At 44.9% G+C, this 18,038-nt stretch overlaps 1 protein-coding gene across 1 annotated transcript; it reads left to right on the top strand.

The window, feature by feature from the left end:
* The first annotated feature begins 7,206 nt into the window (after nucleotides 1–7,206).
* Nucleotides 7,207–17,524, top strand: adhfe1 (alcohol dehydrogenase iron containing 1). The gene is made up of 14 exons (XM_030751057.1): nucleotides 7,207–7,307; nucleotides 7,843–7,880; nucleotides 7,978–8,027; nucleotides 8,656–8,709; nucleotides 11,666–11,820; nucleotides 12,178–12,374; nucleotides 12,442–12,519; nucleotides 12,738–12,843; nucleotides 13,328–13,480; nucleotides 13,655–13,753; nucleotides 14,224–14,302; nucleotides 15,969–16,065; nucleotides 16,739–16,896; nucleotides 17,034–17,524. Exons 1-14 carry the CDS (start codon nucleotides 7,255–7,257, stop codon nucleotides 17,115–17,117), a joined length of 1,401 nt encoding a protein of 466 aa, XP_030606917.1. The 5' UTR covers nucleotides 7,207–7,254; the 3' UTR covers nucleotides 17,118–17,524.
* Nucleotides 17,525–18,038: the final 514 nt, after the last annotated feature.

The raw sequence follows: 18,038 nt of genomic DNA, 5'->3' as shown, positions 1-18,038 counted from the left end.
TTTCCCTTCAGTGTCCCTGAGGTGAGCTTACAGATAATCTGAAAGCTTTGATGACCAGGCTGGAGCTGATAAATCAATCAAAACCTTAAAGGACAGCCTTTAAATGTTTGTAGGAGGATTCAGAGTCCACTCCACACAGAGAACTCAGCCGGTCTGCGGATTCAAACTCGGGACCTTCTCTCTGTGAGGGAACAGCACTAACCACTGCACCTCATCTAAATCAAAACTTTATTAAAATGATATCTGGAAGTCACTGACAGACTGCAGGTGAGGATAAGCCTGGGAGTAACCAAACAGAAGGATTTCCTGCTACATGTGAGAGAACGTGTAGAAAATATCCTCAATCCTCCTGATTCTCCTCACTGTTCACTCACGACTGTGCTGCTAAGCACAGCTCCAGCATCATCATTAAATCTGCCGACGACCACCACGGCCGCATCACAGACAGTGATGAGACAGCCTGCAGAGAGGAGGTGAAGGCACGAATCACATCCACATCTGTAGTGTTAAAGTCGAAAAAGTCAGCAGCTTCCTCGGTGTGAAGATCACCGAGGAACTCTCCTGGACTCTTTCTGTGGACACCTTGGTCAGATAGGCTGGTCAGTAGTTATACTTCCTAATAAGGCTTAGGAAGTTTGGCATGAACACCAACATCTCCTCTAACCTCTACAGGAGCACAATGGAGAGCCTGCAGACAGGCTGCCTGACTGTTCGGTATGGGAGCTGCTCTGCCAGCAGCTGGAGATCATTACAGAGTGGCAGCAGTAAGGTCATCTACCTCCAGCAGTGCCTGCATCCAGCCCACAGCCCCCCAGCACAGCAGCTACTCATCGTTACAGGAGGACGGCTGCTAATAGCTTTCATTATCACTGCAGAACTGACTCGTGTAGAGTAAGAAATAAAGTCAGTGACATGCAGCTAACACCACAGTACAGCTGAGCCTGATGCAGTGTGACAGCAGTGGCTGCAGGATCAGCACACAGGAAATATGGGGTGGGTGAGGTACGCGTTCTACTGAGCACGCTTCTAGTTTTTATTGTTGTCTTCCAGTCTGGAGATATTGTCTCAGACATACTCTGCTGCTTTACTGCAGTACAATGTGTAATACTGCCATACCTGTCACTGGTACTTGCTGCTTACAGCTGCCAGTTTTCTCGTGTGTAGTACTGCTGAATGCTGCACATGAACAAGAATGTTTATCTACGTAAGTCTTCTTTTATTTGATTTCCCTCTTTGTTTGGACCTCGGTGGTTTTCAGACTCACACTGCTTTAGTTTTTGATCTTGTTGCATTTCAGATGCAGGGTGACGTTTCACCGTGACGATGACCCCGTCATAACTGACACATGCTTCACACTGTTTCAGCTCTCCATCACACGCCATCCTTGATCAAAAACCTCCATCACTCAGAGTCACATGATCATGTTGTAAGCAGCGGATTGAAAACATTTTTTTTTAATGAATTCAAGGTTTTAATGAAACATGGTGATCCATAACTCTGCTGTCTGTGACCTTTAAGGTGACTGATGATGCCATTGGCTGGTTTCACGCTGATGTCACATGGTGCAGCTGGCATCCTTTCATATTTTGGGAGAGAGAATCAGCGGGGGGGCGATGAGTCGTGAATATGAAATGAGTCGTGTTTCGTGTCACGAATCAGCAGTTTCACATTTCAGAGTCAGAAAGAGCAACAGAAAACACTTCTGTTTATTCGTCCTAATTCTGATCTCACATCAGAACTAAAACTCAAAACTCTGCAAATGAACTACAAGCTCCTGTACTCCTGTGTACTCCTGTGTACTCCTGTGTGTGTGTACTATGACAGAGTCTTTACCTTACAACACAAAGCGCCTTGAGGTGACTGTTGTGATTTGGTGCTATATAAATAAAATTGAACTGAATTGTTTTTAATTGTATTTTACTCTTTGCTGATTTGGTTTAATTTGCTTGAGGAGGATTCACGAGGACCATGAAACAAAAGCAGCTCCAAACCAAACCAACTCTGTCTTCCTGTTTATGGGTGTTGGTCCAGTGGCTGCTGGGAGTTTCCTCCACCTGCTTCCTGCTTTTTCTTCTTCTCTGTGTTTGCATAGATCACACCTTTCCTTTTTAACCTGAGCCTCGGCTGTTTAACCTTCATCATAACCTTCAGGTTAGAACAGCTTCACCTCTTCCTCCATGACGTATACAGTGAGATGGCAGGATCCCGATTGATTTCATGTGTTGCTCACAATACAAGGACATTACTGAGCACACATGGGTGAACGAGGCTCAGTACAGACATACAAACCAGAACTGTTCACGGTGTTGATCCTCATTATTACAATATGAACACAAAATAACCCCAAAGGGTTCATAATATTAACCCCAAAGGGTTCATAATGTTAACCCCAAAGGGTTCATAATATTAACCCCAAAGGGTTCATAATATTAACCCCAAAGGGTTCATAATATTAACCCCAAAGGGTTCATAATATTAACCCCAAAGGGTTCATAATGTTCCAGCAGGAATCTGATTTCAGGTTATAGAAATTAAAAGTCATCTATGACCTGAAGAGATCAAAACTGGCAGAAGAAACCGGAGCTTAAAAAAACTGTTGAACTTTGACCCCAAACTACTTTTAATGTAACTGAGTAATTTATTTAAAAAGTGTAAAAAAAAAAAAAAGCTGCAGTCCGTCCTCCTCCCTTTGTTTTTACAGCATACTCAAAGGTCACTTTATTAGGTACACCCTTTGTTGCCTTCATTGTTCTTCACGGTTCAACAAGCTGCTGCAAATGTTCCTCACAGAGTTTCGGTCCATGTTGAGATGACAGCATCACACAGTTGTGTCGGCTGCATCCGTGAATGAGACTCACATTCCAAAGGTGCTCATTTGGACTGAGATCTGTGACTGTGGGGGTCGTCTGAGTACAGTGAACTCACTGTGATGGTCAAGGAACCAGTGTGAGGACATGTGTGATCCTGTGACATGGTGTGTTATCCTGCTGAAGTCAGCAACAACACTCAGGTAGACTGTGGAGTTTCAATGATGCTCACCTGGGCCTAAGAGGTCCAAAGTATGCCAAGAAAATATCCTCACACATCACACCAGCAGCAGTCTGAACCACTGATACGAGGCAGGATGGAGCCATGATTTCATGCTGTTTACTCCAAATTCTGATCCTACCATCTGAATGTGGCAGCAGAAATTGGAATTCATCAGACCAGGTGATGTTTTCCAGTCATTTATTTTTTAGTTTGCGTGAGTCTGTGTGAACTGCAGCCTCAGTTTCCTGTTCTTAGCTGACAGTGTGGTCTTCTGCTGCTGGAGCCCATATGCTTCAAGACTCAGAGATGCTCTTCTTCATACTTTAGTTGTAACGAGTGGCTATTTGAGTTCCTGTTGCCTTCCTATCAGCTCAAAGTGGTCTGACCATTCTCCTCTGACCTCAACATCTTCTCCCAGAGAGCTGCTACTCACTCATTTTGTCTGTGTCAGAAATTCAGACCCACTCTGTAAACTAAAGATCAGCAGTTTCTGAAACACTCACACTTCTGATGCTCATTTTGAACTTCAGTGGGTCGTCCTCACCGTGTCTGCAGGCCCACATGCACTGAGCTGCTGCCCTGTGATTGGCTGATCAGATATTTTAGTTTTTGATTTGCAAAAGTCTTCCCTTTGTGCACATAAATCAATCAGTGTGTAAAAAAACGGAGACATGCAAACAAAGATACAGAGGGGGAAGTTCATAAACAAAAATGTATAGATTACAGGTTGTAACTGTTTCATTAGATAGACAGATACACAATATCACCAAAAGTATTCACTCATCTATCCAAATCATTAAATTTAGGTGTTCCAGTCACTTCCATGCCCACAGGTGTGTAAACCAAGCACCTCGGCATGCAGACTGCTTCTACAAAGATTAGTGAAAGAATGGGTGAATTCCAGCGTGGTACCATGATAGGATGATACCTGTGCAACAAGTCAGTCATGAAATTTCCTCACCACTAAATATTCCAGTCAGCTGTTAGTGGGATTATAACAAAGTGGAAGAGACTGGGAATGACAGAAACTCAGCCATGAAGTGGTAGGCCACAGTGCATTTTATGGGGACGATTAATTCACAAAAATGCAATGCGTCCGGTGTGTATGTAGGTTACACGACAAATTTGCATCCAAAAGATTCAGAATTTCATGTCATTTTTACGCAACGCATCCAGTGTGTAACGGCCTTTAATGCTTCAGCATACCAAGACATTTTGGATAATTTCATGCTCCCAACTTGCTCCCAGAGTTCTGACCTCAACCTGATAGAACACCTCTGGGATGAATTACAGCAGAGACTGTGAGCCAGGCTTTCTCGTCCAACATCAGTGTGTGACCTCACAAATGTGCTTCTGGAAGAATGGTCAAAAATTCCCATAAACACTCCTAAACCTGTGGAACGCCTTCCCTGAAGAGTTGAAGCTGTTACAGCTGCAAAAGGGTGGGCCCACATCATATTAAACCCTATGGATTAATAATTCAAGTCAATTCAATTCAATTTTATTTATATAGCTCTAATTCACAATGAACAATCGCCTCAAGGCGCTTTATATTGTAGGTAAAGACATTAATTACAGAGAAAACCCAACAATCAAAATGACCCCCTATGAACAAGCACTTTGTTGGGGTTGTTCTTATTTTCTTCAATTAATGATGAGTAGTAAGATGTCCTAGCTTTACGGAGGGCTTTTTTATAGAGCAACAAACTCTTTTTCCAGGCTAAATGAACATCTTCTAAGTTATTGAGACGCCATTCCCTCTCCAGCTTACAGGTTATCTGCTTTAAGCTGTGCGTTTGTGAATTATACCACGGAGTCAGGCACTTCTGATTTGAAGCTTTCCTTTTCAGAGGAGCCACAGTATCCAAAGTCGTACGCAGTGAGGATGTAAAACTATTGACGAGATAATCGACCTCACTGTATGAATAGGATGTCACTTAAGTTCATATGCGTGTGAAAACAGACAAGTGATTACTTTTGGCAATATAGTGTGGGTGGATGGATGGATGGATGGATGGATGATAGGGGTGGCTGTAGCTCAGTAGGTAGAGCAGGTCACCTACTGATCGGAAGGTCAGCGGTTCGATTCCTGGCTACTCCAGGCTACATGCCAATGTATCCTTGGGCAAGATACTTAACCCCAAGTTGCTCTCTGACCATCCTGTCGGAGTATGAATGTGTGTGAATGCTAGTTAATTAAAAGCACTTAGCTTAGTTTAAACATGGAAGTGCTTGTATGAATGTGAGTGCATGGGTAAATGTAAACATGTTGTGTAAGCGCTTTGAGTGCTCTGACTGAGTAGAAAAGCGCTATATAAGAGCTAGTCCATTTACCATATGATGGATGGATGGAAACCTCCTGAGAATTATTTCCATTTAAATTAGCAGCAGATCTTCAGACTTTTAGTGAATTCATTTCTGAGTTTTCTTCCAGGATATGGATTGTTGGGGCTCATCAGCTGTAACACATGTTACAGATGTTGATGTTGGAGTTCCCCTTTGATAAATCAGAAACGATCTTTAATCACATGCTGCTTCAGTGGACTCTTGTCATCAAATGAAAAAAGAAGAAAAGAAATTGTGAAACCAAAGGAAACGGAGCAAAGGCCACGCTGCTGCTTGTTTAAAGGTCAGTGCGTCTCCTCACTCTCAGCTTCACTGCAAGTCTGTCCGAGTCTTTAAATCTCCTCCTCACCTTTCTGTCCAGCTGCAGTGACCTCTGACCTTTCAGAAACACAGAATCTACGACAGGGGGAAAAAAAAAAAAACAGAGTTAGAGGTCCTTCATCTGTGTCTTCATTTGGAAAACAAAGTGGTTCTGTGAGCAGGATTGTGTGTTGGTTTGTCTGTGGAATAAAAGTTCATAGAAAACATTAAAGCAGCCTGTGTGACATTCCCGTTAACTGCAGGAAGCCTCAGCTCACATCTAACAGGAGGATTACAAGATTCACAGAAAGATGAAAAAAAAACTGACAGCACAAATTAATCAGAGGTTTCATGTTCAAACAGGAGGAGAGGCCGGGCCATCCCAGAGACTACACCCCTGCGTCCCCTCCAGGAAAACCTCCACAACCATGACCCAGAGAAGCAGGAGACAATGAATGGGAAATGTGTGCAATGCAGTAAAAAGTTAATTAAAATAAATTAAATTACAAGCAACAGATGTCAAAATAAATCAAAGAGCTAAGAGGCGTTGAAGGATAAAAAGATAAAACTGCATGAAAGCAGAGCTGCTCCTGCGTCAATGTGCCGGAGGTGACATCAAGCTCAGACTATAAGAGCTGGAAAAAGTGAAAGAAGTCAAGTTTCTCTGGCTGTGGTCCGATGAGAGGGTGACAAGGAAGTGTTAAATATAATGAGGTGTTTGGCTGGAAGTGACTTCTTTGAAAGTTGCATGTACGGGTGAACAGGTGTGCAACATGCGATTCAGCAGCAGGTATGAGTCTCCGCAGGTTAACCTGCATCCAAGAGTCTCCACAGGTGTGGTCAAAACGACCCCAACATCACAGGTGGAGATCAGAGCAGCTCACACTGAAGCACCGAGCAGATCTCAGGATCTGAGACATTCTCCACCCTCACTGAGAGAAAGGAGGAGCTGCGGGAGCAGCAGGTGGACCTACAGCAGTTACATTACCTACAGCACCACCCTGGATGGTTTCACATTACTGGAGATGAAGAACAAGCACTTTAAACCCACACCCAGCGTAGACTTCCAGGGACTCAGACACACTGAAGAATTCAGCCAATCAATGCAGAGCAACACTCCTTGTTCCAGAGTTCAGGAATCAGTGATGTCATCAGTGCTTCCAGCTGCTCAGTGCACGTGAAAGCATTAAGATCAGCCGTGTGTTCAGATCCAGGAGCACTTCCAGAGCCAGTATGATGGACACCAGCACCTCCATCACAAAGGCAGGAAGAAGGGAGAGGATGATGAGGATGCAGCACGAGGGAGGACATGAGCACTCAGACTGGGAACACTGGTTTAAACTGGGAACATGAGACCACGCACGCTTGGTTTCACTGTCAGGCACAGGAGGCTGATCCGAACCTCAACGACACCAAACTGGACCTGAGTGCTTTATTTCAGAATAGCTCTCCAGGCCAAGTTCCGGTCTCGGTCCTCCCGAACAGCAGGTGGCAGCGACGCATCATTTCACCGTTTGCCGACCGCCAACGAAACTGCTGACCGGGGTGACGTGCTCGGTGCCGAGGTCACACGCGAACATGGCGGGTCGGGACCGAGTCGTTCACCTGCTCAGGCAGCTGCAGCGCGCGGCGTAAGTTCGGCGGAGGCGGAGTGCGCCAGAGTCCGCTCAGAAACCGCTCAGTTTTAGAGGTTTCCGGTTAAAGTTCGGTTTCACTGAGGGAAGAGCTCAGGAGGCCGTGGGTTCTGGATCAGAGGGGGGCCCTTTAAAATTCGGCTCACCTGTGACACGTGGGGAAGATTTTTTTTTCTTCTTTTTTTAGCCGAGACTCGCCTGTGGTCACCTGTGGCTCCAGTCTGAGTTCGGCTTTTAAAAAAAAAAAAAAAGGCGGAATTTGATTGTTTTCTGCGAGCACAGGAGACCAGGTACAGGTGTGAAGCTGCACCTGAGCGGGCTGAGCAGCGCCCTGTGGTTCAAACTCTCTGCTCTTTGAAACCAGCCAATCACATACTGTGCCTTACCTAGGAGCAGGGTCAAAGTGCCCGCCCCCTGGTCTGAAATCAGCTCTGGAAGCTTCAGGGTGTTTGTTAGGCTGTGAGGTCAGGTTCTTTGCTGCTCTGAATGTGCAGAATTGTGACTGTGTGTCTCTGTGTGTGACTGTGAACAGGTGCAGATGTCCTGCTCACTCCAGCACCTTCCACCAGGGTAACCTGCGCTCATCAATCACCATAACGTGTGACGTGCACAGAACATGGATCAATAATTGATGCATGTTTTGTTTTTTGTTTTTTTTTCTCTGCAGATGTTGGAGCTGTTCCCTGCACAGTCCGGAAAACCGACTATGCCTTCGAGGTAACGTCACACCAGACTGTTTAAAAAGCATCTGATTTAAGCAGCTCAGCTTTGACGCATCAGAAGATGTAACTCATTAATAAAGTTACTGCCACGTTCACACGAGTCTCTGATGGTTTCAGCCGACCACAAACCATCTGTGTGTGTGCAGAGTCTCCCATTGGTCCGTTTTCATGTCCACATCTGTCCCAATAACGGTTGTCTCTGTGTGTTCATGTGTAAAAATCCTCAGGAAATCACTGAGAGTGGCTCATCATCAGAGTCAGAGCATTTCTTCTCCACAAGAAGCTGAAACTGTCAGAGCTGCTCACAGTTCAAAGGTTCATTTAAAGCTGAACTTATTAAAGGAATTAGGAAATTGTTAATTAGAATGAAAATGAAGGCAGCATGAAGTCTGCAGTTCCTCTGGTGTCCAGTAGAGGCTCCAGCAGTGAATCAGTCCCCAGAGACTCAAATCATTAGTTTATTTATTTATTGTAATGGGCTCACCTGTTAAAGCTTTATTGAGGCTTGATCTGCTGATCTAGGACCCCCAGGTCCAAAGGTGGCATTTGAGTGGAAGCGTGCGGAGTCTCTGAAACTCTGAGAAGAAGAAGAGCTGCTCTCACTTCTCTGTTTTTTCCTTCAGATGGCGAGTACCAGCATCCGCTATGGAGGAGGAGTCAGCAGAGAGATCGGCATGGTAACCCTCTTCATCACCCTTTCCTGTGTCAGCTGATGAAATACCCTCTGATTGGTCAGATTAAAGTCTTGAAAAGCAGCTGGATTCCTGTCACAGTGCGGACAGATTCATTAACCTGCTCATTCAGCAGCATCTGCTCCAAAAAGTCTGTTCAATTCCGTTTTATTTATATAGCACCAAATCACAACAAACGGTCACCTCAAGGCACATTATGATGTATGGCAAAGACCCTACAATAATTACAGAGAAAACCCAACAGTCAAAATGACTGTTCACTTCAGCGGGAAAGAAAAACTCTTAACAGGAAGAAACCTCCAGCAGAGATGAATAATTAATGGTTAAATACAGAGTGGTGTATTATAATAATACTGCCTAAGGGAAGCATGTATAATGTAAATAAAATTGGTCCTAGCACAGAACCCTGTGGAACTCCATAATTAACCTTAGTGTGTGAAGAAGACTCCCCATTTACATGAACAAATTGGAGTCTATTAGATAAATATGATTCAAACCACTGCAGTGCAGTACCTTTAATACTTATAGCAAGCTCTAATCTCTGTAATAAAATGTTATGGTCAACAGTATCAAAAGCTGCACTGAGGTCCAACAGGACAAGAACAGAGATGAGTCCACTGTCAGAGGCTGTAAGAAGATCATTTGTAACCTTCACTAATGCTGTTTCTGTACTGTGATGAATTCTGAAACCTGACTGAAACTCTTCAAATAAACCGTTCCTCTGCAGATGATCAGTTAGCTGTTTTACAACTACTCTTTCAAGGATTTAAAGAAATCCATGAAGTCACTACTAGTTAATGTGAAAGGAATACTCGGCTCTACAGAGCTCTGACTCTTTGTCAGCCTGGCTACAGTGCTGAAAAGAAACCTGGGGTTGTTCTTATTTTCTTCAATTAATGATGAACAGTAAGATGTCCTAGCTTTACGGAGGGCTTTTTTATAGAGCAACAAACTCTTTTTCCAGGCTAAATGAGCATCTTCTAATTTAGTGAGACGCCATTCCCTCTCCAGCTTGCGGGTTATCTGCTTTAAGCTGTGCGTTTGTGAATTATACCACGGAGTCAGGCACTTCTGATTTGAAGCTTTCCTTTTCAGAGGAGCCACAGTATCCAAAGTTATACGCAGTGAGGATGTAAAACTATTGACGAGATAATCGACCTCACTGGGAGCAGAGTTTAGGTAGCTGCTCTGCACTGTGTTGGCACTGAAGAGCATAATAATGAAGAATTAGATCCTTAAACTTATTTACAGCACTTTCAGAAAGACTTCTACTGTAATAAAACTTATTCCCCACTGCTGTGTAATCCATTAAAGTAAATGTAAATGTTACTAAGAAATGATCAGACAGGAGGGGGCTTTCAGGGAATACTGTTAAGTCTTCAGTTTCTATGCCATATGTCAGGACAAGATCCAGAGTATGATTAAAGTGGTGGGTGGGCTCCTTTACATTTTAAGAGAAGCCAGTTGAATCTAACAATAGATTAAATGCAGTGTTGAGGCTGTCATTCTCAGCATCTACATGGATGTTAAAATCACCCACTATAATGATTTTATCTGAACTGAACACTAAATCAGACGATAGATAATAAATAAAACAGGTGTTTGAGTTTTCCATTTAGGGTGGACAAGACTAAGCGTCAAGCTTTCAAATGAATTAAAACTCTGTCTGGGTCTTTGGCTAATTAATAAGCTGGAATGGAACAGGGACTCAGAGACCTAATATTTAAAAATTCACATGACTGTTTTACTCGTTGGTGCAGTGCAGGATGTTATATTGTTTTTTCTGTGTAAATTTTTATGCTTAGATAGTTTTTTGTTGATTTTAGCTTTGTTTTTTGGTGGTCTGGGAGCAGCACCGACTCTGTGGGGATGGGGTTTTGGGGGAAGCTGCAGAGAGGCGTGTAAGACTGCAGCTCTGCTTCCTGGTCTCAACCCTGGACATTCAGGTTTTGTGAGGGTTTAATGTTCCGTTCCTTCTGATAAAATCTTCTCACGCTGAAGTGTCCAAACATGTGTCAGAGTGAGCCTGAAAATGAAGGAAACTGAATGAAAGAGAAACAGGTTGTCAGGCAGGACCGTCACCCGGAAACATCCTCAGCCGCTCCCGTCGGGACCGTCGCTGAGCCCCAGCGGTGGCTCCGGTGGTGTCTAGAGGAGGAAGTCTTTAACACTCCAACAGGAGACAAACTGTTGGAGCGCTAAAGATGATTTTTTTATACTTCTAGTCAAAGCTCATCTCTCAGAGCCAAAGTGAGCTTCCAGCTGTTCACTTCGAGTCCAAATCCAGGAACTCACAAATGAGACAAAACTCTTCGTCTGATTCAGGATCATCTGATTGTCTGATCCTGATTCTGTGGACTTCTGTGCTGGGTCTTTGCGGGGCCTCTGTACACAACCTACGCAAGTGGTGAACGCCGTTGCCGCGTCTCTGCTTGTGTGAGCTGGATTATGAGTGTTAATTACCTTGTGGTCATGTGCTGGTGTTTTATATGCAGTGCCAGCCGACAGAAACCAAAAATGCTCGGACTTTTTCCCCTCCTTGGTCCTCAATCTTTGTGGTCAGTTTTTTTTGTTTGGCTGCAAACATATTTGTCTCTCTTTTTATTTTTTTTCACTTTCTTCATTTCCTCACATCCATTTCGATAGTTTCAGCAGTCTCCCTCCAGGAATTTCCTCACATTTTTTGAGTCCTTATATTGATGATTATTATTCCTGATAGTTATTCTCTCATTGATAAGTTCCAAAACTGTGGCAAAAAGTTCACGAACAAGCCAATCACATTCGTTGCGTGCTGCGTGGACCCGAAGTGTAGTTACATTTCTCGAGCTCTAAGTTTTGTAAGCACACAATACAGTTTCAGTTATCGTTTTTATTTATTTCAGTTAATAAAAATGTTTTTTCAGTTTTTGTTATTTTCATTAATGATAATAACCTTGTGCAGGACCTGCAGAACCTCGGGGCTAAGAACGTCTGCGTGATGACGGACAGGAACTTGTCCCGCCTCCCTCCAGTGAAGGCTGTCCTCGAGTCTCTGGTGAAGAACAGAGTCGAGTACAAAGTGTACGACGACGTCCGGGTCGAACCCACAGACTCCAGGTGAGTCCAATGAGGTCGATGTCCATCACAGCCACGACCTGAAACCCCAGTCAGAGATCACGAGGATCACCACGGTGATTACCAACTAACGCAGGCTCTCTGTGGCTGTAAAATCAGCTGATTCTTTAATAAAGTCATGCTTATTTTAAATCTGATCAATCCAAAAAAAAAAAAAAAAAAAAAAACAGGAGCGAAGCATCAAAAAGTCATCATCTGAAAAAGCTGAATGGAATTCTAGAGCAAGTCCATGAAAGGATCATGAAACACGTTCCTGTTGGAAACGGCCGTGTCGTGGCAGGAAATCAATAAGGTGATCAATAAGTGAAGTGAGTAAGCTCCGTCTCTCCTGGCTTTCAGCTTTAAAGATGCCATCTCCTTCGCTAAGAACAACTCCTTCGACGTGTTCGTGGCGGTGGGTGGCGGCTCAGTGATCGACACATGTAAAGCGGCCAATCTGTACGCGTGTCACCCCGACGCTGACTTCTTGGACTTTGTCAATGCTCCAATTGGGAAAGGGAAGCCAGTGGGCGGAGCCGTGAAGCCGCTGGTCGCAGGTACGACATGTCCCGCTTTTGTCCTTCCTCCTCATCTTTGTGGTTGACTTTAGTTTTTTGTGTCCAGTTCCCACGACTGCAGGCACCGGCAGCGAAACCACCGGGGTCGCCATCTTCGACTACGAACCCCTGAAAGCCAAAACAGGTAAAAAAAAAAAAAAAAAATGGGTAAAAACAGGTGAAAAACAGGGACATGAGTGCAGTGAAACTCATGGATTTTACTGAGCTGCTTTAGAAAGTGAATCAATGAAGATTTAATAGAAATCATAAATCAGCCAATAGAAACCCAGCTGCTGTTCAGGAAACGTTATTTATCATCCATGATGCAGACCCACTGAGCTGTGATTGGCTGTTTATGCTTAGGTATCGCCAGCAGAGCCATCAGACCCACGCTAGGCATCGTGGACCCGCTGCACACACTGAGCATGCCCGAGAGAGTCGCCGCTAACAGCGGCTTCGACGTCCTCTGGTCTGTGTGTCCTCAAGGATGTTTATTCGTTTACTGTTTTCTGCTAATTTCATTTTGAAATTCATCATCATCATTATTACAGTAAAAAGATTTTATCCAACTTACACGTAAGACAGATTTTTTTTACAATTTGTTCACAATTATTTGTTGGGCGGTGCTCAGGAACATGAAGGGAACACTTGGATCGCACACTGATGAATGAAATGATCCCTAAGACGCCACAAAGCTTCCTGTGACAGCACGTATGGACGTGGCATCCCAGAGGAGCTGGACTTCATGTGTGGCCCGAACAGGCTGTAGGTACCGTCTCGCGCCAGCAGCAGTGGCGAGCACGTGAGCAAAAAGCCAAACTTGAGCCCCGATCTGGACCTGAGCTGGTGAAATGTTTGGCTGTGACGATGGAGTGTTCCCTTCAGTTTCTTGGAGTTACTGCCTCCCTGAGGCAAGAACGCTTCCATCACCCTGATCGATCTCTGCCCTTCAGCCACGCTCTGGAGTCGTACACCGCACTGCCCTACGACCAGAGGAGCCCCTGCCCCACCAACCCCATCAACCGTCCCGCCTACCAGGGCAGCAACCCCATCAGTGACGTCTGGTCCCGCCACGCCCTCCACATAGTCGCCAAGTACATGAAACGGTACGGCCCATCTGAAAGCAAGGTAGAGATCTCTGTCTGTGCTTCCAAAGAACAAGATGAACTTTGATCCACAGGTTTGGGTTAGAGTGAGCTACAGCCGGAGGTTGGTTGGTTGGTTGGCTGATTGATTGATTGATTGATTGATTGATTGATTAGTTGCTTGGTTAATAACAGAGCTGTGCGGGACCCCGAGGACCTGGAGGCTCGGTCCAGCATGCATTTGGCCAGCGTGTTTGCCGGGATCGGCTTTGGGAATGCCGGCGTTCACCTGTGGTGAGAAACATCCCATAATTTCCTGTTAACCTGCAGCTTGTTGGGGCTCATCAGCTGATTTCCTGTGAAAGGCCTGAAACTGAAAGGTTGTTCAGTGTGTGTCAGACTGCACGCTTCACTTCCCACAAACTTAATCAGTGTCCTCGGGAACGAAATTGGAAATCAGGCTTTGGATCATGGCTCTGTTTCTACAGCTGATCCTGGTTTTTAAATGGCTCCTGTGATTTCAGGTGTTTTTTTTAACACTTTAATGGCATCACATTAAAACTTTAAGGACACTCTAGGAGCGTATCTTCCTGCTTCAGACAAAGCACTGCAGATTAGATCCAGGCTCTAAAGCCTCGTCTCCACCTTTGTTGAGTTGGGGTCAGACGTGCCTCCTGCTGTGGCCTTCACAGGAAATGAAAAGCTGTTTTGTCTGCTTTCACCCTGCGTCTCTGAACAAACCTGTCTGTGGTTCCTTCCCTCAGTCACGGGATGTCCTATCCCATCGCAGGAAACGTCAAGAGTCACTCAGCCAAGGGCTACAACGTGGAGCACCCCCTGGTGGTGAGTGATCATAGCTCACATCACAGCTGGACCTGAAAACAGATGTTCTAGGCAGAGATCAGGGGTGCAGTGCTGCAGGTGTCCACTTTATTTTCCAACAGAGGAAATAAAATGTCCATAGTTTGCTCAGTGGGATAAAATTCAGTTTTCACTTGAAGAGTTTTTCATGCAAGAAAGTTAATAAAAGTGAAATGAGCTGCTATCGTGATATTTAGGCTCAGATTTAGTAACGTGTGCACCTAAATGTGGGAATGGAAGGTTCTTTGGGTGTTCTAACATTTCTACACAGAGATGCAGTCAGTTAATTTCAGTAATTACCTGTGAGAGCGTCACAGCTCAGCAGCTCAGAAACAAGCACACCTGGTGGGAGGGGGGGGGGTGATGTCGCCACAGAAATGATCCTCAGGTTTACTCGTGACCAGTGAGAGGAGGCTGAGGGACGGTCAGTGTTTGTCCTGAGGACTGAGACTGAGCTCAGGATTCATCCGGAGGAGAGCTGCATCATTACAGACCGAGCTCCGTGAGGAGCAGCTGAGCTGCACCATGAACACGATTTCCCGTCAGATCCCGAGCCGTCCCCGAGTTCGTGAAGGCTTTTCTGCAGGCTGTGTGAGGCTGCAGGTACTCATTAAAGCCTGACACACAAACAGTCACGTTAACAGCTGCAGTTTGATACGTTTCTACGACTCTGACAGAGAGAAGAAGCTATATGAAAATCGCTCTGCCTGTGCGCCACTGAGACATTTTAGTTCTGAGCTAAAAACTTGAAACTCAGTTCAGTTCTGCTGGTTCGATTGCAGAGGAGCAGAGAGGGACTCAGCTACAGAGTTACAGGACCGAGCCAAAGCCAGAATTACACATGCTTTTTCTCAGTCTTAGGTTAACTGTTAAACTGCGTGCAGCAAACCTACGATTCATTTAAATACTCTCGTCCCAAAGTTTTGTGTTGTGAAAGGAAAACTGCTGCAAACACGTGTGCTCTAAGACCTGCTGCTTCCACAAACTGACCCTCTGCTTCCAATCCCAGCTGCAGCTTTCTAACTCCAAACGGGGCGTTGCTGTGGTGCAGAGTGTTTGTGAGCCTGTCCCATGGACACAGTTATTTCTGCAGCTCACATCATTAAATATGGATTTGTAGGAGTTTCCCTGTCAGAGCTCGCAACAGAGCCACAATAATGGAGCTGTTTCAGATTTGGAGTCAGATATCGATCCATAATGAACACAAGTGCAGTCACACAGCTCTGCAGCACCACCCATCATATACAACACTGGAACATCTGTCAGAACGCTGTAGTTATTCCTTTCTGAATCTCACTGACTTTAATAAATACCTGCAGCGTTACATGGTGTGCAGGAAACGACGGCGATGTGCACATTTACACGGGTGCGGTGGTCCCCATAAGCGGAGTGCGTGGACAGGATCTGACGCTGAATGTTTGTGTCCTGTGGGTCGGCCCTTTGTAATAAAGCAGCTCTCATCTGGATGAGCTGTCAGATCTGTGAACTATGCAGAGAATCGGGAGCTGATTTGAGCAGTGACCCAAGCTGGTTCCCTGAGGAACATCACGCAGATCTGCACTGAAGCAGTCGACTGCCTCAAACTTACTTGTGCAGCTTTTAAATAAAGTTTGAAGAAGAAACATTGTGTTGAACTTTGTGTTTTCAGCCTCATGGACTCTCCGTCGTCCTCACGTCTCCGGCCGTCTTCAACTTCACGGCCCCAATGTGTCCGGAGCGCCACCTGGAGGCCGCAGAGATCCTCGGTACCTGAATGCCTCACATGCCATAGCTTCACATTGTACTGTCAGATTTGATTCAGTATGATACAGACTGTAACTAGACTCCACTTTATTTCTCCAACTGAACCTTGAAGTTTCCAGACATGAGCGAGACAAATAAAACGACTCAGTTAGAAATATGACAGAAATAAACTGCAGAGAAATATCCAACAACCAGGAAAACCCAAACATCCAAGGCAGTCAGTGGGTCCTTAAATGCATCCAGGGAAGAGACTTTTTGGGCATTTAAGACTATTTAAGGTATTCAGCAATAAGGTTTAAGGGTTTTTAAGGCCTCAGTGGACCTTTAAGAAGTTTAAGGTACGATTAATTCTTAAAATTAAGGATTTTTTTTGACAGCAGCAGCACTTTATTCTTCATTATTAACCATAAAATACCCAAATTCACCAAAACTCGCTTCATTCATCAAAGAATCTGTGCTGCCTTCAGGTGCAGTAACAGACTCTGTGCTACGTTCAGGTGCAGTAACAGACTCTGTGCTGCGTTCAGGTGCAGTAACAGACTGTGCTACGTTCAGGTGCAGTAACAGACTCTGTGCTGCGTTCAGGTGCAGTTACAGACTCTGTGCTACGTTCAGGCGCAGTTACAGACTCTGTGCTACGTTCAGGCGCAGTTACAGACTCTGTGCTGCGTTCAGGTGCAGATATCCGGCAGGTGAAGCCGGAGGATGCGGGTTCAGTTTTGGCCGACATGCTGCGTCAGCTCCTGTTTGAGCTGCAGGTGGAGGACGGACTGGGAGCTGTAGGATACACCAAAGACGACATCCCAGCGCTGGTGAAAGGAACCATCCCTCAGGTGGGTCCAAGTCCCCGTCCAGAAGGCCTAAGCCCGGCTCAGCCTGTTCCTGAGTCCTTTAGAAGGAAGTCTTATTGATTGATGTATTGATTTATTGGTGGAAATTCATGTGATTGATTCTGCTGCTTTGCTTCCAGGAGCGAGTGACCAAACTGTCCCCCAGAGCGCACACAGAGGAGGACCTTAGCCGGCTGTTTGAGGCCTCCATGAAGCTGTACTGAGCTCAGCTGCAGTCCCTCCCCCAGCCACCAGAGGACGCTGTTCCCTGACTGTTAAACCCCTCCTAGGCTCCCAGTCAGCAGTTTAAGCTTTGATTATTGAAGATTTGATGGAAATAATGAAGATGAAACAGTTTTTCTCATGTTTAATCTGTTTAATCTAACAAACAGAGAAATAATTTTGTAAAATCCAGCTTCACAGGAAAATATCAGTTGTGTTTTAGATGTACGATTGTGTGTTTCTGCCGCAGAAACTGATTCTCTCTGCTTTGAAATGTGATTAGGAGTCGTTATATCCTGATGAGTTGCTGGATTTGGAAGCAGTTTTTCAGCTCATGTTCAAATAAAGAATGAGGAGCAGTTTATGGTTTTATTTTTACTGATGATCGATTAAATCTGTGAGAACTTGAGTCTTGACTTTATTCGTGTAGGTTACACATATTTCTGTTCACTTCAAAACACAAACTGGAAACTTTTAGCAGACGATCAAACGGCTGAATGTGATTCATTTTACGAGCGAAAGAGTTTACAGACGAGACCTGGTGTGTGTGTGTGTGTGTGTGTGTGTGTGTTTGTGTGTGTGTTTCTCAGAAGAGCCTCCGTGTTGTTGTTTTAATCCACTTTAATCTGATCCAGGAACAGTTGCTATATAAACCTGATCTGATGTGTTTAATGGGTTTAACCCTGAATGTAGAAAATGAGCTAAACATGGACTGACCCTCAACACAGCACAGAGCACACCTGAGCTCACCTGTGTGACTCAGGTGGAAGGTAGAGATGAAGAACCCCCCCCCCCCATTATGTTTCTTACTTTTAGCCTAAAGTTTGTAGTTGCTTAGGCGCCTGTCCTTAGGTTAGCTGTGGAGCAGGATAAAACTGAATGGTAAATGGACTGGTTCTTATATAGCACTTTTCTACTCTACC

The sequence above is a fragment of the Archocentrus centrarchus genome, chromosome 17 (assembly GCF_007364275.1).
Source record: "Archocentrus centrarchus isolate MPI-CPG fArcCen1 chromosome 17, fArcCen1, whole genome shotgun sequence".
NCBI classification, from domain to species: domain Eukaryota; kingdom Metazoa; phylum Chordata; class Actinopteri; order Cichliformes; family Cichlidae; genus Archocentrus; species Archocentrus centrarchus.
This window is presented reverse-complemented; position numbering and strand designations above follow the sequence as displayed.